Source organism: Coregonus clupeaformis, chromosome 19 (genome assembly GCF_020615455.1).
Source record: "Coregonus clupeaformis isolate EN_2021a chromosome 19, ASM2061545v1, whole genome shotgun sequence".
Taxonomy (NCBI): domain Eukaryota; kingdom Metazoa; phylum Chordata; class Actinopteri; order Salmoniformes; family Salmonidae; genus Coregonus; species Coregonus clupeaformis.
This window is the reverse complement of record NC_059210.1, coordinates 53,719,058-53,744,407: the sequence shown is the minus strand read 5'-3', so window position 1 is coordinate 53,744,407 and position 25,350 is coordinate 53,719,058. Positions and strand designations below refer to the sequence as shown.

At 44.9% G+C, this 25,350-nt stretch overlaps 1 protein-coding gene and 1 long non-coding RNA gene across 2 annotated transcripts; one reads left to right on the top strand and one right to left on the bottom strand.

The window, feature by feature from the left end:
• Nucleotides 1–1,306: 1,306 nt before the first annotated feature.
• On the bottom strand, nucleotides 1,307–17,571 carry LOC121532274 (teashirt homolog 3). The gene is made up of 2 exons (XM_041838121.2): nucleotides 17,285–17,571; nucleotides 1,307–5,634 (listed from the first exon to the last, which is right to left on the bottom strand). The coding sequence occupies exons 1-2, from the start codon at nucleotides 17,322–17,324 to the stop codon at nucleotides 2,312–2,314; spliced, it is 3,363 nt and encodes a 1,120-aa protein (XP_041694055.1). The 5' UTR covers nucleotides 17,325–17,571; the 3' UTR covers nucleotides 1,307–2,311.
• On the top strand, nucleotides 16,648–24,170 carry LOC121532275. Its single transcript, XR_005994268.1, has 3 exons — nucleotides 16,648–16,929; nucleotides 23,193–23,280; nucleotides 24,135–24,170. It is a non-coding gene; the product is annotated as an uncharacterized LOC121532275 (long non-coding RNA).
• Nucleotides 24,171–25,350: the final 1,180 nt, after the last annotated feature.

Below are 25,350 nucleotides of genomic sequence, written 5' to 3'. Positions count from 1 at the left end.
GCAATTTCTGAGGCTGGTAACTCGAATGAACTTATTCTCTGCAGCAGAGGTAACTCTGGGTCTTCCTTTCCTATGGCGGTCCTCATGAGAGCCAGTTTCATCATAGCGCTTGATGGTTTTTGCGACTGCACTTGAAGAAACTTTCAAAGTTCTTGACATTTTCCTGATTGACTGACCTTCATGTCTTAAAGTAATGATGGACTGTCATTTCTCTTTGCTTATTTGAGCTGTTCTTGCCATAATATGGACTTGGTCATTTACCAAATAGGGCTATGTTCTGTATACCACCCCTACCTTGTCACAACACAACTGATTGTCTCAAATGCATTAAGAAGGAAAGAAATTCCACAAATTAACTTTTAACAAGGCACACCTGTTAATTGAAATGCATTCCAGGTGACTACCTCATGAAGCTGGTTGAGAGAATGCCAAGAGTGTGCAAAGCTGTCATCAAGGCAAAGGGTGGCTACTTTAAAGAATCTCAAATATAAAATATATTTTGATTTGTTTAACACTTTGTTGGTTACTGCATGATTCCATATGTGTTATTTCATAGTTTTGATGTCTTCACTATTATTCTACAATGTAGAAAATAGTAAAAAATAAAGAAAAAACCCTTGAATGAGGTGTCCAAACTTTTGACTGGTACCGTATATATTTTTTCAAAATACAAAAGGCACATGATACCATAATAACAAACTCTGCATTCATTCGGTAACAAAGTGTGTGTGTATATTCAATTTATTCATGGCCTCAAGGATGCAGTGTGACCTAGCAGTTAGAGTCTGTGTTGTAAGTTACAGTACCTCATGAGACAGAATTTGAGTTTGTTTAGTGTCCTAGCTGTTTAGGGATGCAACTGAACAGTGTAAGTCTGAGTGTGAGGATCATCTGTATGTCTGTCATGAACATTAACCGGTGATGTCCCAGCTCCTCTGCCCCTAGCTGCCTCATGATGATGGCATTGAAGCCTGGTGGTCATCAGCCCACTCTGCCTGCTGTTGCTCTCTCCTCCAGTGGCTCGTTTCAGGAACATCTGGCTGTTTACATGCAGCACGCACCACCTGGCAGACGCCTCAGTGCAACACACCCTGCTCTTAGCTCGCGCACACAGCTTGGTTGGTGTTTGGTTGGCCTGTGCAGACAATTCAGTCTAGACAGATCTGAAGGCTCTGCCTGCAGTAACTAACAGTGTTGATGTGGATGCTACTTTCTGTATTGCTGGGGTGTGTTTTGGGACTGCGTAACAATATAATAAAATCAGGTGTAAAAAGCATTTGTGATACTTTAAGAAACAACAGTTGCGTGAAGCAATTTAAGTCAATTTAATAATAGAAGCAACAGGGCATGAACAAAGTTAAATTTTATATATTTTGTTTTATCAAATAACATTTAGAAAACTATTGTGCAAAACATATTCATGTACGTCTTCTTCAAAGGCTCTGCACCAGTGGATAGTCATAGTCCTCTTAAATGAGGAAATATAACAAGTATGCATAACAGCAAGTGGTAAGCCTATCTACTGTATGTACATTTTTACATAGACCCGGATTTTGAGGTCCCCTGACTTGATGATAAGCAATGCGGCAGATTCGACAGATCTGCAACAGAAACTGTATATAAAATCATATAAAATGTGATGTAACAGACTACTATGTTGTCAATTCGCAAATTCTCAGAAAGAGCACTCATGTTCTTGCCAGATCTCTTACAGTTTAAATGGGCCAAATAAAAACTGAAGCACTCAACTTGTTTTGAACTGTTAACTTTTCAATGCATACATACAGTTCAACAAGAGTCAACAAATGTATATCAACTTCACAAAATAAATACACCGTCATAAATCTGAAATGACTATATTTTCCAAAGGGAGAGTTTACCCAAAACACAAAATGACTTAAATGTTTCCTAACCTTCAGCGAAGAAAACAAATCTAAAGTGTGTATCGTGGTCTTTCCTGGCAAATAGACAACTTACGGTAAAAGGTAAGGAAACATGTAACTTTGCAATTCGAGCGAACTATCCCTTTGAAAGCTGAATATTCATGACCTATATCTTCAACATATGAAATTAACGTCTTTTGAAATAGAGAAAAATACAGACAAGCAAAGGCCATGGATGTAAACACCATGTGCTGACACTTAACAGTAGTTAATGGCATCATCGTGCATTTGTCACACACTTCATTTGTTTTCTTTTATTATTTTTAAGTTTTCAAGAAAACAATTTTTTTTACAGCGTATATTCCAGTATGTCCAATGCTGGGAGCACTCAAGTATTTCTATAATGTAATGTAATGTCAGTTCTACTTCTAGTGTTTCTCCATCTCAGTGACATACAGCAGATGGTCCTCTGGGGACATCCCGTGGCTCTTGCTGAGGTGGAGCTTGATGGCATGCTTACTGGCAAACTTACGGATACACAGCTGGCATCGGTACACAGTCCCACTGCCCTCCTCCTGTGACTGGGAGGAGGGTGGAGAAGAGAGGAGGAAGGGGTCCAGTTGGGGCAGTTTATCAGACACACCTTTCAAGGAGTCCCTCAGGGTCTGTTTGGGGGAGAGCTTGGCCAGGTCCTTCAGTCTGAAGCCCAGGTGGGCCTCCAGGTGGCAAATGTAGGCAGCGGGGGTCCGAATCTGTGAAGCGCACTCGCTGCAGAAGAACACTGGGTGGCCAGAGTCTAGGTTCTTGAGGAATTTGGTCCGGCCAGTCCTCCTCAGCTGGTACTTAACATTGGCCAGCCAGTGGCTGATGGTGGTCATGGAGAGGCCCGTGAAGCGGGACACGTGCATCCTCTCCTGGGGGCTCAGGTCGGACATGATGTACTTCCCCTCGGACATCTGCCTGAGGCTGGAGGAGAACTGGGCCTGCAGGAGGAGCAGGTGTTGGGGGTTCCAGTTGGACTGACGGCCCTTCCGCTTATTGGACATGGACCCCTCAGCCTCCTCTGGGGTGGTGGAGCCCACTATGTCTGTGACCCGCTCCGTGATCCGGGTCCGTGAGGGGGGCTTGGAGATGTGGTGTGCTGATTGCGTCAGGTTCCTCAGCATGTCGGAGATGTCCGACAGGGCGTTTTCATGGAGCGGGCTGCTGGATGTGAAGGGAGAGACCACGGTCATCTTAGCAGTGGTCACCATTGAGGAAGGGGAGACGGAGGAGGCTGTTGAGGAGGGAGTCAGAGGAGCAGAGCCAATAGAGCCCCCTCGATCACTCTTCCCTTTGGTCAGGTCCATGGGCTGGTCATCACTGGACTGACAGACACTACTACGAGCCACGGGCACTGGGTGTTTTTTGTTGTGTGTGGGGGGAGCGGCCACGGCAGCCCTCTCGGCCATACTCTGGCTCAGCCTGGACAGCAGACTGAGAGGGTCCTGGCTGGGCAGGGTGGCCTTGGCTGCTTTCCCCAGGTGGACATTCATCACAGACTGAAGAGCACTTAAAGGGTTAACAAAGGGCTGCTCCAGAGGGGCGTGGCCTGTTATGAAGGCTGTGCTGCAGCTCAAAGCGGAGGCAGGCGATTGGACCATTTCTCTCCTGCGCTCTCTCTCGGACGGTGAGACCCTGTCGCTATGGCTACCTCTGTCGCTGCTAGCCAGGGTCACTGACCTCCACTCTCGGGGTGAGTCTGCTCCAGTGGATTCCGCCCCCTCAATGCTACAGGGGGACAGGTTCACCTCTTTCTTGGGGGACACCTCGTTCTTTACCTTCCACTCCACTTTGGCCACTTTCTCTGTCACCTTCTTCACCAGCTCCTCCATGGCCTGGAAGTTGTTGAGGTGGGGGAGGGCGGTGCTCTGACTACCGGGTGGGGAGATCAGGGGCTGGGACTTACTGAGGGAGGAGAGCCTCACCTCCCCTCCAGTGAACAGGTACTTGACAGGGGAGCTCTTTTCAGGGCTACCCTGGGGCATTTTCAGGGAGTTGGGGAACTGATAGGCAGCGTGGATACTGGGGTATCCCCCCCAGCTGGGGTTACCACTCTGGGCTTTGTTGATCGCCGACGTCACCGTGTTCTCCAGGGACTTGAGGATGTCGAAGCCGCCCTTGGGGCTCTCTTTCAGGTCCTCCTCAGTCAGATAGTTATACTTGGTGGAGATGTCAAACTTCTCCTCCTCCACCTCCTCATCATCGTCCCAGTTCAACACCTGCTTGTCATGGCTGACCATGTCCTGGGTAAACTCTTCCTCCATCTCTTCTTTCTTAATGTCTTTGAGAGGAGGGGAGATGGCCGGGGGTGATATGGCAGAGGGTGGAGGAGGGGAGAATGTAGAAGGAGCCAATGGGATTGATTGAACCTGCTCCTCATTGGGGGGCATGGCCTGTACAGGGCTGGGGGTGGTGGCCCCTGGAACGGGACAACCTCCTCTCTTACTAGGGGGGTTGCCGTTGGTGACCCGGAGGAAATGACCCGTCACCATCATGTGGGAAGTCAGCTCCTGCAGTGTATTGTGGGAACTCCCGCACTCTATGCACTTGAGGATCTGGGACTTGCGAGATTCGAACTGCCACGCATAGCTGGCGCCGTTCTGGTGGCCAAAGCGGTTGTTGGGGGTGATGTAGGGGTTGGAAGCCTTGTGGGAGGGGATGTTGTGGTCACCACCCAGGGAGGTTTTGTGTTTGTGGGTCACCTCTCTTGAGCATGGGGAGCCAGGGAGGTCCAGGCTCCCAGAGAGTGGGGCTCTCTTCCTTGAGATAATTTTGGCTGCCACAGGGGCCATGGGCTCCTTCAGAGGTACTTTCTGGTAGTGTTTGGTTTTGATCATGTGGACGCTCAGGTCCTGCAGGGACTCGAAGGAGTGGCCACAGTACATGCACTTCAGCACCTTCGCGGCATCCTCCTTGCCCTCCATCTCCAGTAGGGAGCGCTTGCGAGGCTTGGACCAGCGCCCCTTGGCCCCATTGGTTCCCCTCTCGTGGTTGTCATCGCGGTAGTGGCCCGTATCGTTCATGTGCACAGTGAGGTCCACCAGGGTGTCGTAGGCGGCGCTGCAACCCTTGCAGCGAAACTTGCTGGCCCCGGTGAAGATGTTGCCGTACAGTCTGGGGTTCTGCCTGTGGAGCTGCACTGTGCTGAAGAGACTGGGCACTGAGGGAGGAGGGTTGTGGAGGCTCTGAGAGGCCTGCTGCTGCAGGGACTTAGCCACCGCGGACTGGTGCCAGTCATAACTACTGCTGCTGCAGCTACTGCTAGTACTGCTAGTCCGCGGTGGCTTCTCCACGGGCGTCTGAGTCTGTGTCAGGGTTGAGTTAAAGTTCAGGGGCGACCAATAGGAGTTTGTCAGGAAGCTGGAGTAGATTGCCTTCATCTGTTCCAGGGTGTCCTGCGCCAAGGGAGTGTCCAGGCCCGAGGGGGTCCCTACCCTCACCCCTGCTCTGTTCAGAGGCTCTTTGACAGGCCCCTCCTCGGATTTGACCGAGGCGGTTTCAAAGTCTGACAGGGGGTCGCTGGCTTCACTCACGTGTGATTCACTGTCCATCTCCTGAGTAGAGAGCTCAGCCCCAGTAATGGAGTACTGGTCACCCAGTGGCTCTTTGGTGAGGAGGTCCTTTTCTGAGCTCTCTTCCTCCTCTGGAAAGTCCACGTCCTCTCCTTCCACCTCCTCCTTCATCTCCTCCAACTCCTCTGGAGAGTAGGCTGGAGGGAAAACAGAAAAGAGAGCGAGAGAGTTATATTAAGGCCAGTGAACACAGTAGAGAAAGTTTATCTTCTACGGGTGCCTGAGGACTCACAGGAATAAATGAGCCATTTGTGAGGCATCCGAGATAAAGCCAAGTTGAGAAATGACAGTCATCCCATTTCACCTCATCAACCGTTAAGGTGTTTATATACTACCCCAGCCACATGTATAACTCATTGATGCTCCTCTCCCCTTGACTTTGCTTATGGCGTGGAAAAAACTAAAATCTTGGCAAAAACATAATGTGCCATTTTATTTATCTCAGGGCGCAACAGCTTGAAATGAAAGCTAAATCTGAAATTAATGAAGCCCAATCGCGCAGTGGCATTCTCCTCTGGGGTAATAAATGAGTTGGATCAACCTCCATCTGTCAGTTAATATGTCTGACGCCTCTTCATCTGCCTCTCTTCTGTCTCCTTACACACACGCAAATGCCATCCACATTAAGAAAGAAGTGTCACTCATTACTAAAAAAGGGAAGCCGGATTTATGACGATAAGACTATATGGTAACACTACTTTTAGGGTCCGCAATAAACCATTTAAAAAGGCATTTATGAATTCTGTGTTCACCATTTGTTCATAATTACTCCCACATTAAGAAACCATTTACTAATCATTAGTAAAGTATTTTTGCAGTCCCTAAAGTGAGTGCTATTTATACTTTATAAATGTTTTGAATGACCACTAATTTCTCACAAAAAGAGGGGCATGCCATTGGTAAACATTCCAGTCAACACAGGATGTTTAAAGAAATATATGTGTGAATAATTATCTTACTAACATTTACAAATGTGGGAGTAATGATGAATAAATGGTGCGCAAACTGTTTGTAAATGCCTTATAAATGTTTTATTATGGACCCTTCAAATAAAGTGTTACTGACTAGGTAAATGTTTGAATGACATTTTTCAATGTCATCTAGATTGAAGTCAGGCACCACAGATTATCAAGAGTGATGTGGATTATGAGTATCGCAGACAGGGCAGGAATGGTTTTTGGAGCGGTCTCCCTGTATGTCCCTAACAGGTGCTTGGTGTTAGGCAAACACACACACACTATCAGGACATCAGAGACATTTCCCCAGAGAGAAAGAGAGGGAGGGAAGAAGAGTGTGTGAGGTTGAAGAGGAGACGATGGCAACACATAAGCGACCTGTCACTTTGCATGTGTGCGCCCTCAGCTCACCTTAGACAGGTGACTTGTTGGTGTTGGTGTGTGTGTGATGGGTGCCTGGCCCTGACAGATCACAGGGGACACCGACCCGTCCCTCAGTGCCCTCCTCCCGTCCTCAGAGAATGACGGTCCCCTTTAGTGACAGACTGTCCTCCACCCGGGTCCCCACACACCATCACTGACACAGCTAAGTGGGACAAATGTCTTAGTGAAGGCTGCGTCACCAGCCTCTTCCCTCTGCCCCTTCCCTTTCTGCTGTCCACTTCATTATGGACTCAACTCCCCCCCAAAAAAACTAAATCTTCAAAACAATGAGCAAAGATGTTTGGAACATCTGGTATACTTATGACAGATAGATGCAGGCGAGCATACTGGCTCTGCACGCACGCACCCACCATCACACCCACCACCAGCCCACCCACCACCAGCTCACACACACCCACCAATCCACCAGCCCAAACACCCACCAAGCCCAAACACCCACCAACCCCAAACACCCACCCACCACCAGCCCCACCCATCCAACTACGCACGCACGCACACACTATCCACTTCAAATCCCACATCCCCTACACACAAAAATACAAACACGTCCAGTCTAAACAAAAATGTAATCGCTGGAATAACTCCTACTTCCAGTGCTAACAGCCAATCTCAGGGCGGGAGGTGGTTGGCTGGGCGACTAGTGGCGGCGCTGGTCTGATGTGGGCCCTGAGGGCGGTGGGTGTCAGCAGGCAGGCAGCCCCACTGAGAGGGCCAGTCTAATGGGGACCTGACAGGTGCGGCCTAGTCTCCCATCCTGCCCGTAGATTTGGTTTGTCACTGGGTATCCATTAACTGCCAGTCTCCGCTGATCGCCTGCGACAGCTCTGATCAAAAGATGTCACCGGGCTCCGTGCGCTTGGCAGGGCCTGGCACACCGCTCGTAAAGAGGGCCAAACAGGGTGTAAATAAAATGACATGATCACTTCCCTGGCCTCCCATGTCCTGGACACAATTATGATAATGTGAAAGGAGGAGGTAAATCGCTCACCGCTCGGCAGTCAAACCGGCAGGGAACATATCTCGGTCGTTGTTTTTTCTCTCCTCTCCGGATGGTGTTTGTGAGAGTGTCTCATTTGAAGGAGGATATACAGTCAGGATGAGGTAGCTATGTTGATGTGTTTGTGTCCAGAGCAGCTGGTCACAGATGTCAGGTTTAATCACGGAGGTTATGACTCTGGTATTAGCAGGCAGGTTGAACAAGTCCTTAGGTCGCTCTTATAGTCTTGACCTATCATGAACATGTCTCATGTATTTCTTAAAACCTCTGTTCTATCTTTATATGACCTGAAAGTGAGCCAGTCATCTAGCCATCCTTTCTTACTTTTCCGTACAAATTTTTAAAAGGGATCAGAATTCCAGTGTCCTTAAAAAAATAGCTTTTCTGCCCATTTAAATACAGACACGGAGACATACAACCTACTGTAGGTTACTGTTCATTAGTGTAAAGTCCCAGGCAATTCAAAATGCCAAACAACAGCCATTACATCTGAGCACTATCTGTTAATTTGATCCCCAATGACTGATCATCCATCACTGTGGGTGACAACCACCATCCAATTATTCTCCCTGGTTTGACTGACAACAGAGGTGATTTATCACGCTAATAAAATGTGATGGGTTTTGTGGGTTCATTCTGAGAAACAGAATGGATTATTAAGAAATAAGAATACACCTGGATGGAGAATTAAGATCGCTACACTCTCATGGGTTCTCAAAAGTTTATTTGTGGTGGGGTAGGGTTCTACATGGAAGCTTTGTCATCTGAGGAACCCTTTATGTTTCTAGCTAGCACCTTTTATTCTATGAGTGTAAAGTATCTGGGTGGTGTATTTGCTAATAGTGGTTGTGCGGGCTTTATCATGATTAAATCTGCCAAATGCTGCACTTTGGACTTAGTGTGGGAGGCACAGTTTCACATCTCAGTCACGCTTCACACAGAAATAGCGAGACCAGAACACAGAAATAGCAAGACCAGAACACACACACAGGAATCTCTCACATGTAGAGAAACACATCCTGCCCGAACACAAACTCAAACACAACCCTACAAATTACAAATATAGTCTGTCGTCGGTTGCAACACACGCACACACAGGGCAATGAGAAAAGACAGTGACATCTTGGCATGCTCACGACATTCCTGTGGAGTATCAATTTCATAAACATCAGGGCTGCAGACGCAGAAGGATAGATCATCTGATAGAAATGCTGCAGAGACATGGGATAAAAAGGTACTGTGACTATACACCACAAGTAAAAGAAACAAAACCAGGCCCCCTCTTCTGACGGTAGATAGTATAATCAAAGCAGAGCATGTCTCAAAGTAAGAGGCACACCCTAGTTCATCATCAGTAATCATATAGTCAGAGTCTGGACTGGAAAGCTTGTTGAGTGAAGGAAGCAAGACACGATTTAGTCTACAACCAGATTTTTTGTTGTTGAAAGAAAACAACACATGTAAACTGAAGTTATCAATTTGTAAGAATCAGCCTTTAAGAATGGTAAGGGTGTTGGAGGATCTCTGTTGCCCCTCAGTTCCCTGCTCCCTCCACTGCCCACAACTAACCTCCTCACTCATCCTCCACAGCTGGGGAAACTGCCAGTAGAGCTGGGAGCCAAATCACACACAACACCGGGGTAAACAGGATGTGTAACCAAGACACTACTACCAGAATCTGCACTACGACCACTGCATGACATACTGTAACAGCTAGCTACAGTAGCTGAGCGGAGAGCAGCTGAAAAGAGGGAGAGGAGGGAGAAGGGAAGGAGTAGTATTATATTCATTGGTGGTCCAACCACTGCCTAGCCTAAAGCTGCAGACGTAGGCCATCATCTAGCACCGCAGCAAAATGTGGCTAATGAATATTCATAGGAAAGGGATTCCATCATTAAGCCTCTCATTCTGCTACTGTACCACGTAACAATAACAGATCCACAGCTAGGAGGCCAGGCGTTGTCCAGTTATAATTGACTAATGCTAGCTCGAGTTAGCAGTGGCTATTTAAAAAAATCCAAACTGTAGATTCATCTATCCTGGCCCATATACTGCCTTCAGGGTAACTGGAAAATAGAGGTAGGTGTGAAAAAAAATATTATTTAAAGTGGTAAAAATTCCTTAGAGGATCCTGAGGTGGTAAGGAACAACACTCTACAGTAGAGCTATGATCATAGCTAGATCACAGGTAGGGTACTGAGAGTGCAGAGAGTTAAACGGGGCCTCACTACACGGCCGTGGCGTTTCTTATTCCTGATGTGTTCTTTAACTGGGCCCTCTCGCCCTTAAAGCAATACAGCCCCTCGGCGGGGGGCCCTTACTGACAGGAAGAAGCCTTAAAACACTTAGAACCTCCAGGCAGGAAATCACTTCTGCCACAATCACACAACCGCAAGCCACTGACTTCCACTAGCTCCAGTTTCCCAGCAGTCGACTGAGAAGAGGCTTTAAAATAGAAGGCAATCATTCCATACAATAACAGCCTTGTTTGGTTCTGTTAAACTGTCCTGAGATTAGTGGGAAAAGGAGGAGGAGAGAGTATTATACCCATTGAAATGTCTTTATTCCATTAGCATTTGTCATGCTAGGCTAACCACTCCTTGGTCTAACAGTGGTATTCCCCTCTTGTGGCCTCTGTTGCTAGGAAGGAGGAAGCACGATGAGGTGAAATGACACTCACTGTCAGAGAACAAATAGGCTACAGGTGTCATAAGTCATACCCTCAAGAGAAAGATTTACTAATATGTAGGAATGGGAATTTCCAGGGACCGCATGATACGACATTATCACGATACTTAGGTGCCGATACGATATGTATTGCGATTCTCATGATTCTATATGTATTGCGATTCAATATTGCAATTTTATTGCGATCTGATGTTCCAAACATATTGCTCATTATATGTCAGCTGCAAAGAGACAAGAGAGAGCATGAGAAAATTAGTTTTGATCAGTCATAGAAATAAAAGTGCTGAAAACAGCTTGGCTCACCATTTAAAAAGAAGATGGAGAATAAACTATAGGATGAAAAACACAGGAGTTTGGCACATGTACAGCCGACTAGCACTAGCTAACGCAACCTAGCAATTATTATTATAGTTTTACAAATCGATACATGGAGTCAAAGTATCTATATAATATCACCCAAAATAATTATGCAATATGTAACTATAGATTTTTCCCCCATCACTACTAATATGTGCCTGCGCCTGGTCGCTCAAAAAGAGATGCTCACGACAGTCTATTGTAACTGTACATCACTGTTCCTCCTATTCTGTTCCTATTTTCTAGCCCCTAATGAATGAGTGAATACACTGTGTCCGCTGATTGTAGTGCAGGAAGTGTGCTCTGGGAGATGGGAAAATCAGAGCGATCCCTCTCGCCCCAGGCAAGCCTTAGCGCTGTACCATGTCAAAGCAGGGGAAGAGAGAGAGAAGAGCGAGAGAGAAGAGAGAGAGAGGCTGGGCAGGCAGATATATCAAACTGTACTGTACTGTACTGTACTGTACTCCCAGAATGCTGCATCGTTGTTTTATGACTGTACCTCCAACGGGCAGCTGTATATACAGACCTTCAGGACCCGAGCTATATTGGTTTCAAACGGGTACAGTACAAAGACATTACGATCTCCCACACACAAAAAGATATCGGAGGGGAGAGGGAGAGAGAGAGAGGGGGGAGACGAGGGAGAGAGAGACCGGTTCAGATGTTATGTTCTCGCCCTATCAAAGTGTTTAGAACTAGACCCAGTCACAATAACTGATGGATAAATGGAAACAAACAAATGAATGCTACCTAAACAGCTTACACAGGTGCAGAATCAAGGGGCAGTGGGTTCACAAGCTCAAACATCAGAGTAGAAGAACTCTATGTTATGGGAAAGCTGTGCTCTCAGATCTACACCAAACCTATTGTCCAAGACCAAGCACTATAACATAGGGTCACATATTATCCAGTCCTTGTACAGTTGCTCTACCCATATCACTCAGTAATTCCCCTCGGCTCTACATCAAACCTATATCCTTCAAGATCTACCATGTATGATAGGATGACATTATCCACGCCAGTACACTTGTCTTACAGTTGCTCTACCCACATAACGCCTACTTCCTTTTATTTGTTCTCATCTCTCTAGTCCACCCCACTATAGCTAGCTCCATGGGTCGTATGTTTTAACTGCTCCTTAGATTAATGTCCTGACGATGGTGTGACTCCAGCAAAGGTCACCTGCCTCTGCCTTAGCCTGTACCTCTGACGGGACATAGGGCCAACCTTTCAGGGCCCACTTCACTCCCAACAAACAGCTGTTGCGATGATCGCCTAGCAACGAGGTGGTGATGGACGGCCCTAAGATGGATGGCCACCATAAATCACACAACACCAGTGTGTGGGGGGAGGAAAAGAGAGAGAAACGAAAGAAAGAAGTACAAAAACAAAACAACCTTTTCTCTCTTTGTGGAAGAGAGGGGAAGTAGCAGCAGCAGTGGCGCTGGCCTTGCCTTGACCTCTCACTGAGCTCTTATTCATGATTGTGGTGTAACTACACGGAGCACGATGGGGCAGACGCCTGCCGACCTCCTCAGGAAAGTGTCAAATGGGAGGGTTTTGGTCTGACGCATAGTTGTTTGTATTTCTAATCTACACTACACAATCAACTGACTGATTATACATTAAAACGAACCATCACTATTTTTTTCTGTCTTGGAAGAAAAGCTAATTTCACACACGAAATGATTTGCAAGCACATTGTTCGCTTATAATAGACTGGGATCTACTCTTTCAAAGGGCAGAACCCTCCCGGCAAAGCAAAGCAACCTGGGTAGTGTAGTTGAGGGATAAACATCATATCATCCACTATAGCTGGGCCATCTGATTCGGCACAACTGCTGTGGCGTGGCTATCTAGTTACACTCAGGCAGAGAGCATGGTCATCCATCACACAGTGAGTGTCTGTCTAAGGCTTTCCACCCTGCCTCTGCTCGGCCTGCTCTCCAGTTACAGCCCTACACGGCCAGCCTAAATAATATTCTCCATGATAAATGGCACTATAAGCCTGGGATCCATCATTAATCTACTTTTTAAAGAAGCATCCCCGGTTAGGACCACGGGAGAGCAGACCAGCTTGGGTTCATTTTGAGGCCAGCCTAGCATGAGTGATACCTGTCGGCCTGCTCATCAGGGAGTTAGGCTACAGACACACAAAGCCTCCCTCGCTCACATACAGCCACAGATACACGCACACACATTACACAAAGTGTCATTACACACATAACACACACATACATATTCACACACACACACACACACTCAACAAACACATATCCAATAACCAGATATTTCTCACGTTTGTACAAACATCCAGAGACCGTCATGGAAAAACATTCTGTCACTCATCAAAACATAACTCATGTAACTCAATCCTCTGTCATCTAAAAACACCTCCTTGTCCTCCTCCACCATCACCTCTAGACCAGTGCTTTGTACAGTGCCACACTGTTGTGAGAAATGTGTAAAACTGCTATTTTTCCTTCCATTTCTTTCTTTCTCCTACTTCTCTCACTACTCACTCTGCCCCTCTTTCTCCATTCCTTTCTCTTCTCTCTCCCTCTTTGTTTCTCCCAGTCCACTTTTCTCCTCTTTCATTATCTCCCTCTTTCACCCCCTCCCTGTGTGTCTGCTAAAGCCAGTATGATAAATGACACACGTCAGTTTGTCAGGAGCGAAGGGTGGGCCAGTGATAAATGACTCTGTTGAAAAGGAAATCGGCTTTTTGGCATGGCCGGGCTATTCTCCTCCTGGATTCAGTTTCAGGACCCCTGAAGACCAGAGTCGGCTCAGTTTCCCGAAAAGAGCACACATCCCACTAGGCTCTGACGCATTACCCCCGGGGAGGAGGGTTTGAGTGAGCGAGGCTGTTCCAATTGTCGCCATAGCACAGCTGAATCTATCACAACAACGTACGGTGGGACTTTTTAAAATAAAAACCTAGGTAGGCCTACTCCAGTCCAGACAGAGGGCTCTTACATACAGGCGGGCTCTAAAACACAGAGGAGGATGGCAAAAGTTTTTCATTTCTGTCATAAGGTTCACTTTTCTTTTCTAGAGCCCGGCCCTATGGTCTGACATCTGCCAAGTGGGGTTTAAAAGGGAGGAGCCCGTTCCACCTCTCCTCTCCTCTCTTCCCTCATTCACTGGCAGTTCAGGGTGGTATTGTTATCATTACACTGGGTGGATTTATGGAGCCAGGCCCTATGGCAAAAACAAAAAGGCATCTGTCAATACTAGTGGGAAGCACTCTGTCACCCACCCCTCCATGGCCAGGCAGACAGGCGTGGAGAGCTCATTAGGTATGCACTTATCAGACAAATAGATCACAGACATGACTCAACCTCGCCGGAATCCAACCACAGTAACGTTCATTAGCAATGGGCTGAGCGGTGTACAAAACAAGACTTCCTCGAGACTCGCACCTGCATGGTCTAGCCCTATCTATTGTTTACTGGAACAATTACATGCACCCTCATTCCCGTAATGACATATACAGAACACTCACATGCAGACAACACCCAGTCACCCACAGAGAAAAACTATATTTTGTTTTGGTGTGATTTCCAATCCAGACACTATATAAACGTGTGTCTGTCTACAATAGCTGTTGGTCTCTGTAATCCATATGTCTATAAGCAAGTTTGTAAGTGAGCGCATGCCTTTTCAATTTCTATGTATATATTTGTTATTTCTGTAATGTGCGCTAATGATAATCTACAGTATCTGAGCCCATTTCTGTCTAAGTATAAGAGATGCTGCAGTGACGACAATGGTTGAGTGACGATGAGGATGGGGTTAGAAGGAAGAATGAGGAGGCGAGGAGATAGAGAGAGGAGGGATAGAGGGTGAAAAGGGTTCAGAGGAACGATGGCATATGACTGACCCTCCTCACTGCGGACTCTATAGTTGCTATTCCTTTCATCACCCCTGCCATCCAAACCACACACTGAACACACGACTGATTGCTACCACTCTGGCACAGCTGACCTGGCAGCCATAGGCCTGACCCTGCAGAAACAAGAGACCTCTAGCCGTTGAGCCCAGTCTAAACCAGAACCCCACCTGCTGTCGCTAGCTCACACACGACTGGAGCACAGGACAGATTAGAGCAGGGGCCTGCATTTCACTACCCTGGCCTGAGTAGGAGACTCGATACCTGGCTGGGACAGAAAAACTCACTCTCACATCCATAGAAACACCCACCCACACACCTACACCAAATACAGCCACTAACTGTGAGGAGGCTAACCTAAGGGCCATCCTGTTAGGTTCCAGTCACTACACCGAGTACACTCACTACAATGCTTCAGAGCAAAAAGCATTGCCCCTGGGCCTATAGTCTAAGCTAATCACAAGCCACCTGAATGCATCCCGAGTTTCCTCCCCAGCTGTTTGAGTTTCTCCTGTTAGGCTGCCTTCAGAGCACTCAAACCTGACCTATGCAGGTACGCTGGGCCATTTGTCACCTGCAGCGGAAAATTGAGTTACAGCACGACCAAAGCTGAGTGCTGCGCCGGGAACCGAGGCACTGTGTAATATCAACTTGATTACATCAAAGTGGTGGCAAACCTGGTTGGTTGGGGCCGGGCACACCAAGGCTTGTCATCTCCAATCATTAAGCCCGTCAAGACTCCATCAGTCCTTCCAACTAATTAGGTGAACTCTAATTAAGCTAGCAAAACAACTTCGCTTTTTCTACTGGCCGAGAACAAGGCTGAGAGAGAAGTGGGGCAGAGAAATGAGTGGGGCAGAGAGAGAGAGAGAGAGAGGTTTTTCATGCAAGTCTCAAGGTTGCTTTGGGCCGGCTCTCTCCCAAAGTCCCTAATCAAGGCCCATCATCTGTCAGCCTTTTCTTTGCTCTCTCCATCCCCATGCTCTGTGCTGCAATCAATTCATCATCACCCTTTGTGTGCAACTGAACAGTTGACAACTTTATAACTTGCAGCTGCAAAGGACCCACTGACTAAGAGGAGGTAAAAAAAACGAAAATAATCAATGGACGAATGAATGAACAAAGAAGTCGAAATAAAACGTTTCCTAACATTTCCACAACAAACACAGAATGGGTCTATATTACAATGTGCCATGATCCTGCATCAGAGAGACAACAAAACAAGTTAATAAAAATAATTTTAAAAAATAAGGAGAAACAAGATATTCCACTGATCTCAAATCAGAAAGCTTTCAGTCATTCTTTATGTGCTCCCCCCAGCCTCTCTCTCTCTCTCTGGATGAGATTGAGCGTGTACATTAGGCAGGGGCATTTTGATGAAATAAAAGCCTGGGCCAGCGTATGGCTAAACAGAATGGGAGCACTCACTCAGCCTGTCTCTGATTGACCATTAAAGCCATTGATGAATGGGGCTGTCAGAGGAGAGAATTAAATCAAACATGAAACAAAGCTGTCCTGACGGCCCGGTCTGACAGAGAAAACCATTCCTCCCCTCCATTACATAGCTCACGTCTCCTTTTACCTACTCCCCCCCGTGTGTCAGGCAATGTGTGTGTGTTTGTGTGTGTTAGAGAGCCAGTGATGTCTGACTATGAAACCACTTTACCCCCTTGCTTTTTCGTGTGTCACTTGACCATTGCAGAGGAGAGGGAGGAAAAAGTACACAATGCTTTCAAAGTGGTTTTAATGTGACGTCAAGGGGCTGCATCACATGGGGGGAGTGATTTCCTGATGTAGATCGGGAAGGAACAGATCAAAGCCGGATGACAGCCAATCAATCAACCGTCAAATCAGACATGGCAACGGTTGATTATAGCTTCTTCCAGTCCACATAATCCTTTTGTCTGTACCCAATTGTTTATTTTATCAAAGAAAAGGAGAGGTCATTCTTCCACCTCCCAATTCCAAAGTTAGCCGCTTGGCTCAAATGTTCACAAAGACCCTACTACAGAGACAGTAGGCTCTGGCACCGCCTTGGGCATTCCGTTATAGCAGACTGAGCACCGTTTCCCCACATTCTAATTCTTCCACCACGGTAAGTTAACGTTTACCGGGAAAGTAAGCTATCCATGGGAACAATAGGAAGGGGAAAGTTGACTGTAGCCATCCGATGTGAGTGCTACTGTGAAAAATAGTATGGCTACTTTGTAACAAGGGGAAACAAATGGCAACATTCGAGGGATAGTTACAGTAGCGTGCTACTCCTGGGATAATAGGCTCGCATTACAGAGTGTTACAAATCAAGTTAGCCTATACATCGAGTGAAAGCACTAGCACTCCTATTAAAAAATACTGGAAACGGAAATCCAGAGGTTTGAGATTGATAACAACAAATCGTTCAGCTGCTATAGCTACACATTTAACCATTCCCGTCGTAGTAGCCTACGTACCTGCAGCGCGCTTGGGCGCTTCTTGTTTCCTCCGCGGCATGTTTGCTTTCCCAAAGAGTTCTCTTTGGCCTCAGAATCAGAGCTGCTCCACTACACAGCAATTACGCCTTCATACACGAAACAGTGAGTGTTATCCGTAAAAAAGCTAAGAGCATTGTTTTTCAAATAGCACAGAAAAACGAAGCAAGTCGGGGAAAAACTGCGAATATCTGTCTTTCATCCCCCTGCGGCGCAACCACAGGTAATGATCAACAGCGTTAAACGCGGCCACGTCGGATCCTCTCTTGTGGAAGCAACAGGCAAACTTCAGCGAAACCGAGATGATAGCGTCACTCAAAGCATGAGAATGGGCAAACCCACTTTACACCTCGAGAGGGGAGGGACATTATGACACGAGGCTGTCTGTCTTATTCTCTTTACTGTCAATAATGTGTGGGCTAACGTTACGTCTATTGACAGAGGGAACACGACTAGTATTAGAATAGTTTACGTTTTGATAGGGACATCATTTTAGTCTAGTCTACATTAGGCCTAGACCTATATGATTAAAGTTTACAATGTTCTTAGCCCGCTCAGTTCCATTACATTCATTACACATAAGGCATTGGACGAAGTTTTGTTAAGAGCCGCGACACTCGGTCTGAACATTAGCCTAAAGCATCGCTTGCTGTATGGTTTTGGAAGCATAAGGACCTTATCTTTCATGTTACAGCGCTTGTTTACGGAAAACAGATGGAAGACAAGAGTGGACTGACTACCTGTGTTAATTAGCTATTTGCGTCTCTGAACACCTGTGTATAAACGAAAGATGGACGCCACAAACGTGTTGACACTGTAAAATACTATCGGCTGCAACTGTGTAAAGTAATTGTGTATTTTTCATTTGTGAAATTATTTTGATGTGATATGAAAGTAGAGGGATTTATGTTTCAAGAACCATACCGCAATTGAGAATCAATTCAACTTTGGATGGAGTATTTGGCTGTTTTGGCTTCCAGAGCCAATTCGCCCTTTAATCAGAACATGTAAGTCCCTTGGACTAAGGAGAAATGACAGGCTTCTTTAGTCTAATATTAGACTACAATGTTCTATATATATATTTTTTTGCTACAATAAAAAATATTTAATTAGAATATAAAATAATAGAATATAAGAACTACAATAAAACGTCATTTTCAGATAGAATATAAGTCAATTCACTAGATATGCAAGTGGTCAGAGGTGACAATATTGCCTGCTCCTCTTTTTATAATAGCCTCATAATAATCATAGTGCATTAGGAAATTAAATGAAAGTATGGTGCTGCTTTTTTTTCTAATCAACTACCAGTTATGGCACTGGAAGGATGCAACTGAAACTGGAAGGATGCATTTTTAGTGTTGGAATTAGGGTAATGATTACTTATGTTCATTTCCCCTACTCTTCAAGGGGGGTAAGGTCCTTGGATTCTCCTTTTTTGCTTTTGACCAATACTGACCCCTGTCAGCAATACACACACACACACACACAAATGATTGCCTGCACAAACAAACACACACACGCACACAAATTAAAGCATTAAGCCCCCTGATCTGGCCGTGCTCCCTTCTAACAGCACAGTGGCTGCAGTCTCAGCCTTAGTGTCACTTTAACAACATGAAATTACAACCCAAATGGGATGTCAGGGGTTAGAAGTGTCTAGCTGCAGTATGTGAATATATATTTCTCCCATGGATTCACCGCTCATCATGACCTTCCCAAGGAACAACAAGTAACCGACAGTAACCGGCTGATTGGCATTTTTATGGCCAAATTAAACTGGCTCAGGGCCTGTCGGAGGCGGGGAAAGAATCCTCTCCAAAATTAGTGAGTCATCATGGTGACAGAAAGTAACAGGAACATGGTGTCATCTCGATGGCGTATCGATTAACCCATAAATACTGCAGCATCCTATGTGCTTTTCCTCCACTATCTGTGCCATATGTCTTGGTGGGGGAGACTGTAGAACGCCTGTACATAAAATACCTTCTTGTAGATAACTTACACTGTACACCAATGGGGGAAAAATTTGATTTACATATTGTGTCACAGATACTGTAAATGTCCTTGAATCATGGGCATAAAACATGATGAATTATGAAATGAAGCATATGCTCCTGATAGTTGTAAAAATAAAAAGCATGGAAAATCATAATTAACTTGTTTCTTTGATAAGACACAAACAACATAAAATAGTTATTTTTGTACAAGGCTCATGTGCTCCACTTTGTGCGTGAGGTAGCCTTGCTGTTCTCTCCTCCTTGTTCTCACGAGGATTACCATAAAAGAGTCAGAGCCGCATTGATTTGCACACATAAGTTCAACCAATCAATCTAAAAGTTGTGATTAAAAAGTATGCGCTGCTTCTTTCTTCTATTGAAATCTTCTGAAAAAAATGGGGAGAGGCCTTTCAATTTCATAGCCTCCAGAACACTCAAGTATTCATTGCGCTCTACTTTTCTCTTTCAACCTCTCCACAGGAGGCAGGACTCATGACATTCTACTGTATGTGTGCCGCTCTGTTTCAAGATGCTATTCAGCCTTCAGAGGAGTGCTGGGAGTGATCCCTCAATACCATCAGATCTCTCTTATCAAAGAATCAAAGAATCAAGAATCAAATTTTTATTGGTCACATGCGCCGAATACAACAAGTGCAGACATTACAGTGAAATGCTTACTTACAGCCCTTAACCAACAGTGCGTTTATTTTAAACAAAAAAAGTAAGAATAAAACAACAACAAAAAAAAAAAAAAGTGTTGAGAAAAACAAAGAGCAGAAGTAAAATAAAGTGACAGTAGGGAGGATATATATACAGGGGGGTAACGGTGCAGAGTCAATGTGCGGGGGCACCGGCTAGTTGAGGTAGTTGAGGTAATATGTACATGTGGGTAGAGTTAAAGTGACTATGCATAAATACTTAACAGAGTAGCAGCAGCGTAAAAAGGATGGGGTGGGGGGGGCAGTGCAAATAGTCCGGGTAGCCATGATTAGCTGTTCAGGAGTCTTATGGCTTGTGGGTAGAAGCTGTTGAGAAGTCTTTTGGACCTAGACTTGGCACTCCGGTACCGCTTGCCGTGCGGTAGCAGAGAGAACAGTCTATGACTAGGGTGGCTGGAGTCTTTGACAATTTTGAGGGCCTTCCTCTGACACCGCCTGGTATAGAGGTCTTGGATGGCAGGGAGCTTTGCCCCAGTGATGTACTGGGCCGTACGCACTACCCTCTGTAGTGCCTTGCGGTCAGAGGCCAAGCAGTTGCCATACCAGGCGGTGATGCAACCAGTCAGGATGCTCTCGATGGTGCAGCTGTAGAATTTTTTGAGGATCTGAGGACCCATGCCAAATCTTTTTAGTCTCCAACTTGGCATGCACCCAGTTGTGGGCCCATCCAGAGATACCAGAGTGTACTGCACTATGACTGTGCTCTTCTCTCATAAGAAGAAGGCACATCAGTCCCAACTGGATATAACTAAAAAAGTAGAATTAAACTAAAGTAGTTGAAGAAAAAGAGATTGTATATTCGTTTTTGTGAACTAATATCTGGTTATTTTCAGCAATGTGATTGGAAATACTGAATTAGATAAATATACAGGGGTCATATTCACACTATCTCAATGACACGACAGACATACAGATGTGTGTGTGTGTATCATTGTGTGGGTGTGTAATGCATGGCCCTGTAGAGAAGAGTGATTGCTTTATTCTGGCCTTGGAGGGCTACAGTGGCCAGGGCTGTGTGTTTGGGCAGCTGTGTGGATGACTTGAGGAGGTCTCCATCATTCATAAAGCCCACTCCGACATGTAGAATTGATCTAGCAAAGAAGCAGGGTGGCAACAGCACTTCATCAGTCTTGCAGCACCACAAATCACATGGTGGTATCCCCCAAGGGATAGGTGACGCCGTGGTCAATGCAATGTCCCTCTCAAACACCAGAGGGGGCCAGTATAGTCATCTGTTAGGGCCTAGTGTCCCCAAACTGTACTGCACCAGTATCACTGTTCAATTTAACATGGATTCAATCTGTTTTTGTTTAAAATAGTTTGGTAATGTTTTGATTTATGATAACATTGAAAGACAACAGAATGGCAAGAATATTGGCCTAAAATAAAATACATACATTTCTAAATTTCTTGTCAATATAGCGAAGTAATGCATTGTTTGAAATAGACATCAATTTCAGGGTGCATCTGATCATCCGATCATTGGAATCACAAGTTCAGTAACTTGGAAAAACAGACTTTTATGTCTGCTTGCCAGTCTACTGTTGTTGTGAGTGAGTAATAATTAATGCCCCAAACCAACCAGTCCCATAGCCTAGAAGTCACTGAAGTTAAACAGGTTTCGTAATACATACATAATTAAAGCTACCTTTACTAATTTTGTTTAACATATGCATTTCTAACTATTAATAACTCGATGGTCATAAATCGGCGGTATATGACGTGGGGTATTTTTACTAACTGGTAGAGGGATCATGAGATGACTGTCTTGCCTTGGGTTACGGATCTCCTTTCATTCCTTAGCTTTCATAGTCACACTTACCTTTTAGGCGTTGTCATTGATCTTCTTGCTAAAATAATCTCTCATCATTGCTCATTGTAAGCCTGCAGAGGAACATTTCCAGAACCAGATTCATTAGTTTCACACTGAAAATAGAAAAGAGGTGGACATCTGATGAGGATTCAGAATTTGTTAACCTATCCAATCCTATCACATCCCATCCTATCATATTCCCATACTTTACAATCCCATATTCATTTATTTTTCATCAACTGTTTTTGGTCATTTTTGCAGTAGCTACAGTATTCATCAAATTATTCTTCCCTGTCCTGTTTCTTCCCTGTCTTGTTCTTCATACGGTTGTATAGTTCAGGGACTTCTGCTCATGTCTTCATTAGGAACATTAACATTCGCACACTGTGCTGAGTGCAACAGTGAAAAGGTCTCCCTAACATTTCTCAGTGCAGAAAATTCCTCCCTAGACAACAACCGCTAACACTGTCTCAATGAATGTATTTATCAATGCCCAGACAGATTATTAGATGCATTTGTGATAGGAGAGTAGATTTTAGAATAAGGCTGTAGTGCAGTGCTACTAGCCTTTGGACTGGGTACCAGTATGTTTCTGCTCACATGTTTGGCATGACAATTTCATAAGGAGTTGACAAGAGAGCAGAAACAGACTGGTGCCCAGGCTATCATGCTACTACTGTAATGTTAAATCTACTAAACATGAGTCTCATCATTACTCTACATGGTGTTAACATGTGGTAGAATGGATGATATCACAGTTCTAATTAGCACGTTTCCGATTGTGGAGGTGGAACTCAGACGATTGATCAAGTCTTTTCTCTCCCTTGTCGCCCAAAGATTCCATTAAATATTCAGGTAGATTATGAATGGTTACACGCCTATCTATTTATATCTCTTATATTGACATAATTACATTTATATGGAGAGTCAAGGTGAAATATTTAATTTAGGTTCAGGGCACTATTGCTCAGATCATTTGGGAGAAGACTGATTAAAGGACTAGGATGTATATTAATAGCATTTCAGAAAAATAACTTTGAGAACTATTGATTTTTGGATAAATTAATAAAAATACTGTGGTGTTGTTTAATGACAACACACTATATAAAACAGGCATCAGTTCTGATATCGGTCTACTGTTAGCCATTGTTGTCAGTTTGGATATTGTGAGACGTCAGGTTTCTCTCTTCTCCTTCCTGTCTGAGACAGGTGGGGAACATAAAAGAGAACATGTTTATGATGGACAGGCAGATTTGAAAATAAAATAATCACAGTGTCGGGTGAGAGAAAGGGAGTGGAGTCAGGACGTTTGTGATGTGATGAGACAGGAACATTCTTTTTCCACATGTCGGGTTGAGGCCAGGGATTCTGAGCTGAGACGACAGACAGCATCATCACTCCTCCAGAGAGAGGGTGATGGATCCAGAAGACAGGGAAGCAGAGAAGGTGAGAGGGTGACAGAGGGGTAGGATGGCCATTACAGTTACCATTTCAGTCAATGACTGATTTCTATGACTTCAGTCATTTATTGTAATTTAAAAGCTGTGATTTAAAGTGACCGAATGTTTGAAAGTGTAAAAAGTGTACTTTCTTCCCACTCACAATCACATATGATATGGATACTGTTAAAGTTTGCATGATAAAACACATCAGCTGTTTTTTGACATTGAATAGGCCTACATGGCATCCACAGCATACTGAGTAGGCTACATCTACACTACCTTGACAAAATTACTTTTCTTTTCTGAGTTTAGTTTTTCTGAGTTTTAGGAAAAAGCATGCTGGTTGAACAATCTTGGAAATAATCTCATAAATTCACACCCTCCAAAAAGTGAATACATTTCATTCCCCTCCGTATTTCTTATCCTATTCACCAATTACCCTTTGATCTTCCTGGGCTTAGAAAGGTGTGAAGATAGAAAGGAGAGATAGTTTAAGAGAGGGATTTGTTGTCGAAATATCTCACCAGCCAGAAATCGGAAGGCAAAGCTGCCTGTTAATGCATACAGATCACGGAGGCCAATTGTACCAACTCCATTTGCTGGGATTTTAAAGTTTGCCCCTTGACTTTGCCATGTGTCGTAAACCACTCTGGATGTGGCCCGTATCGTAAATCACCTGTTATTATCAGTAGGGCTGGAAATTGCCAGGGACCTCACAATACAATATTGTCACGATACTTAGGTGCTGTTATGATGTGTATTGCGATTCTCACGATTCTATATGTATTGCGATTCAATACTGTGATTGCGATTCGATGTTCCAAACATTTTGCTCACCATACTGTATATCTGCTGCAGAGGGACCAGAGAGACCAGAGGGACAAGAGAGACCAGAGGGACCAGAGGGACAAGAGAGACCAGAGGGACCAGAGGGACCAGAGGGACCAGAGGGACCAGAGAGACCAGAGGGACCAGAGGGACCAGAGAGACCAGAGGGACCAGAGGGACCAGAGGGACAAGAGGGACCAGAGGGACCAGAGGGACAAGAGGGACCAGAGGGACCAGAGGGACCAGAGGGACAAGAGGGACCAGAGGGACAAGAGGGACCAGAGGGACAAGAGAGAGCCATGAGAAAATGAGTTTTGATCAGTCATGGAAATAAAAGTGCTGAAAACCAGTTTAGCACAAAAATTATATTGCGATATTGTCAAAATTATGCGATATATCGTCGAAAATAATATCCCGATATATAACTGTATCGATTTTTCCCCCCATCACTAATTATCAGTGAGTGAACATAATTCAGATTCCCATCTTAACATGCTGATGACAGGCAGTCACTCCATATGCCAAGTGGCCTCCTTGGACTCCAGTGCTACATAGGCTGGAAACACTGGCAGAGGCCCTCTTCATCTAGTCAGACAGAAACAGAAAAGGCTGTGTTTATGTTACATTGCCCAAAGGCTAAAGTAATACTGAAATAAATCCTGATAGTCACATGATGTTTTTCACAGGGTATTTTTGCAGTGCACATAGAGGACTGCATTCTATTAGTCCCCGGATTCAATTGTATTGGATTCTTTGTTCATATCATGAGATTAATGACACTGTCACCCACTTTTGAGGCGTCCTTAACTAAGATTCAGTGGTGTAATGTCCACTCCATCTTGGTTCCATTTTACCCTTCAGAGACATTCCAATCAGCATTAGCCCATTTTGAATCCCTCTTCTCCTGTACCTGTGCCAATATCTGAGGAGCATGCAGCATTTTTGCCAAACAGATGGAAAAGCATCACAACATTACAGATCTTAATTTGAGCCAGTTTGCTACAGCAGGAAAATAATGCAGCAACAGGAAATGTGAATTATTAAATGGATGAAAATTAATGGACATTTATGTAGGGGTTGATACATTTTTCTTAAGGGAAGATGAAGTCTGAAATTTCAAAGTGGAAATCACAAATTGCAGCAGCCTTTTAAAACCTCAAAAACACAACTCAATTTAAATGTCCTGCATTGCAGGAAAGTTATCCTGCAACAGTGTGGTCAAATTAAGATCCTATATCTGAATTCA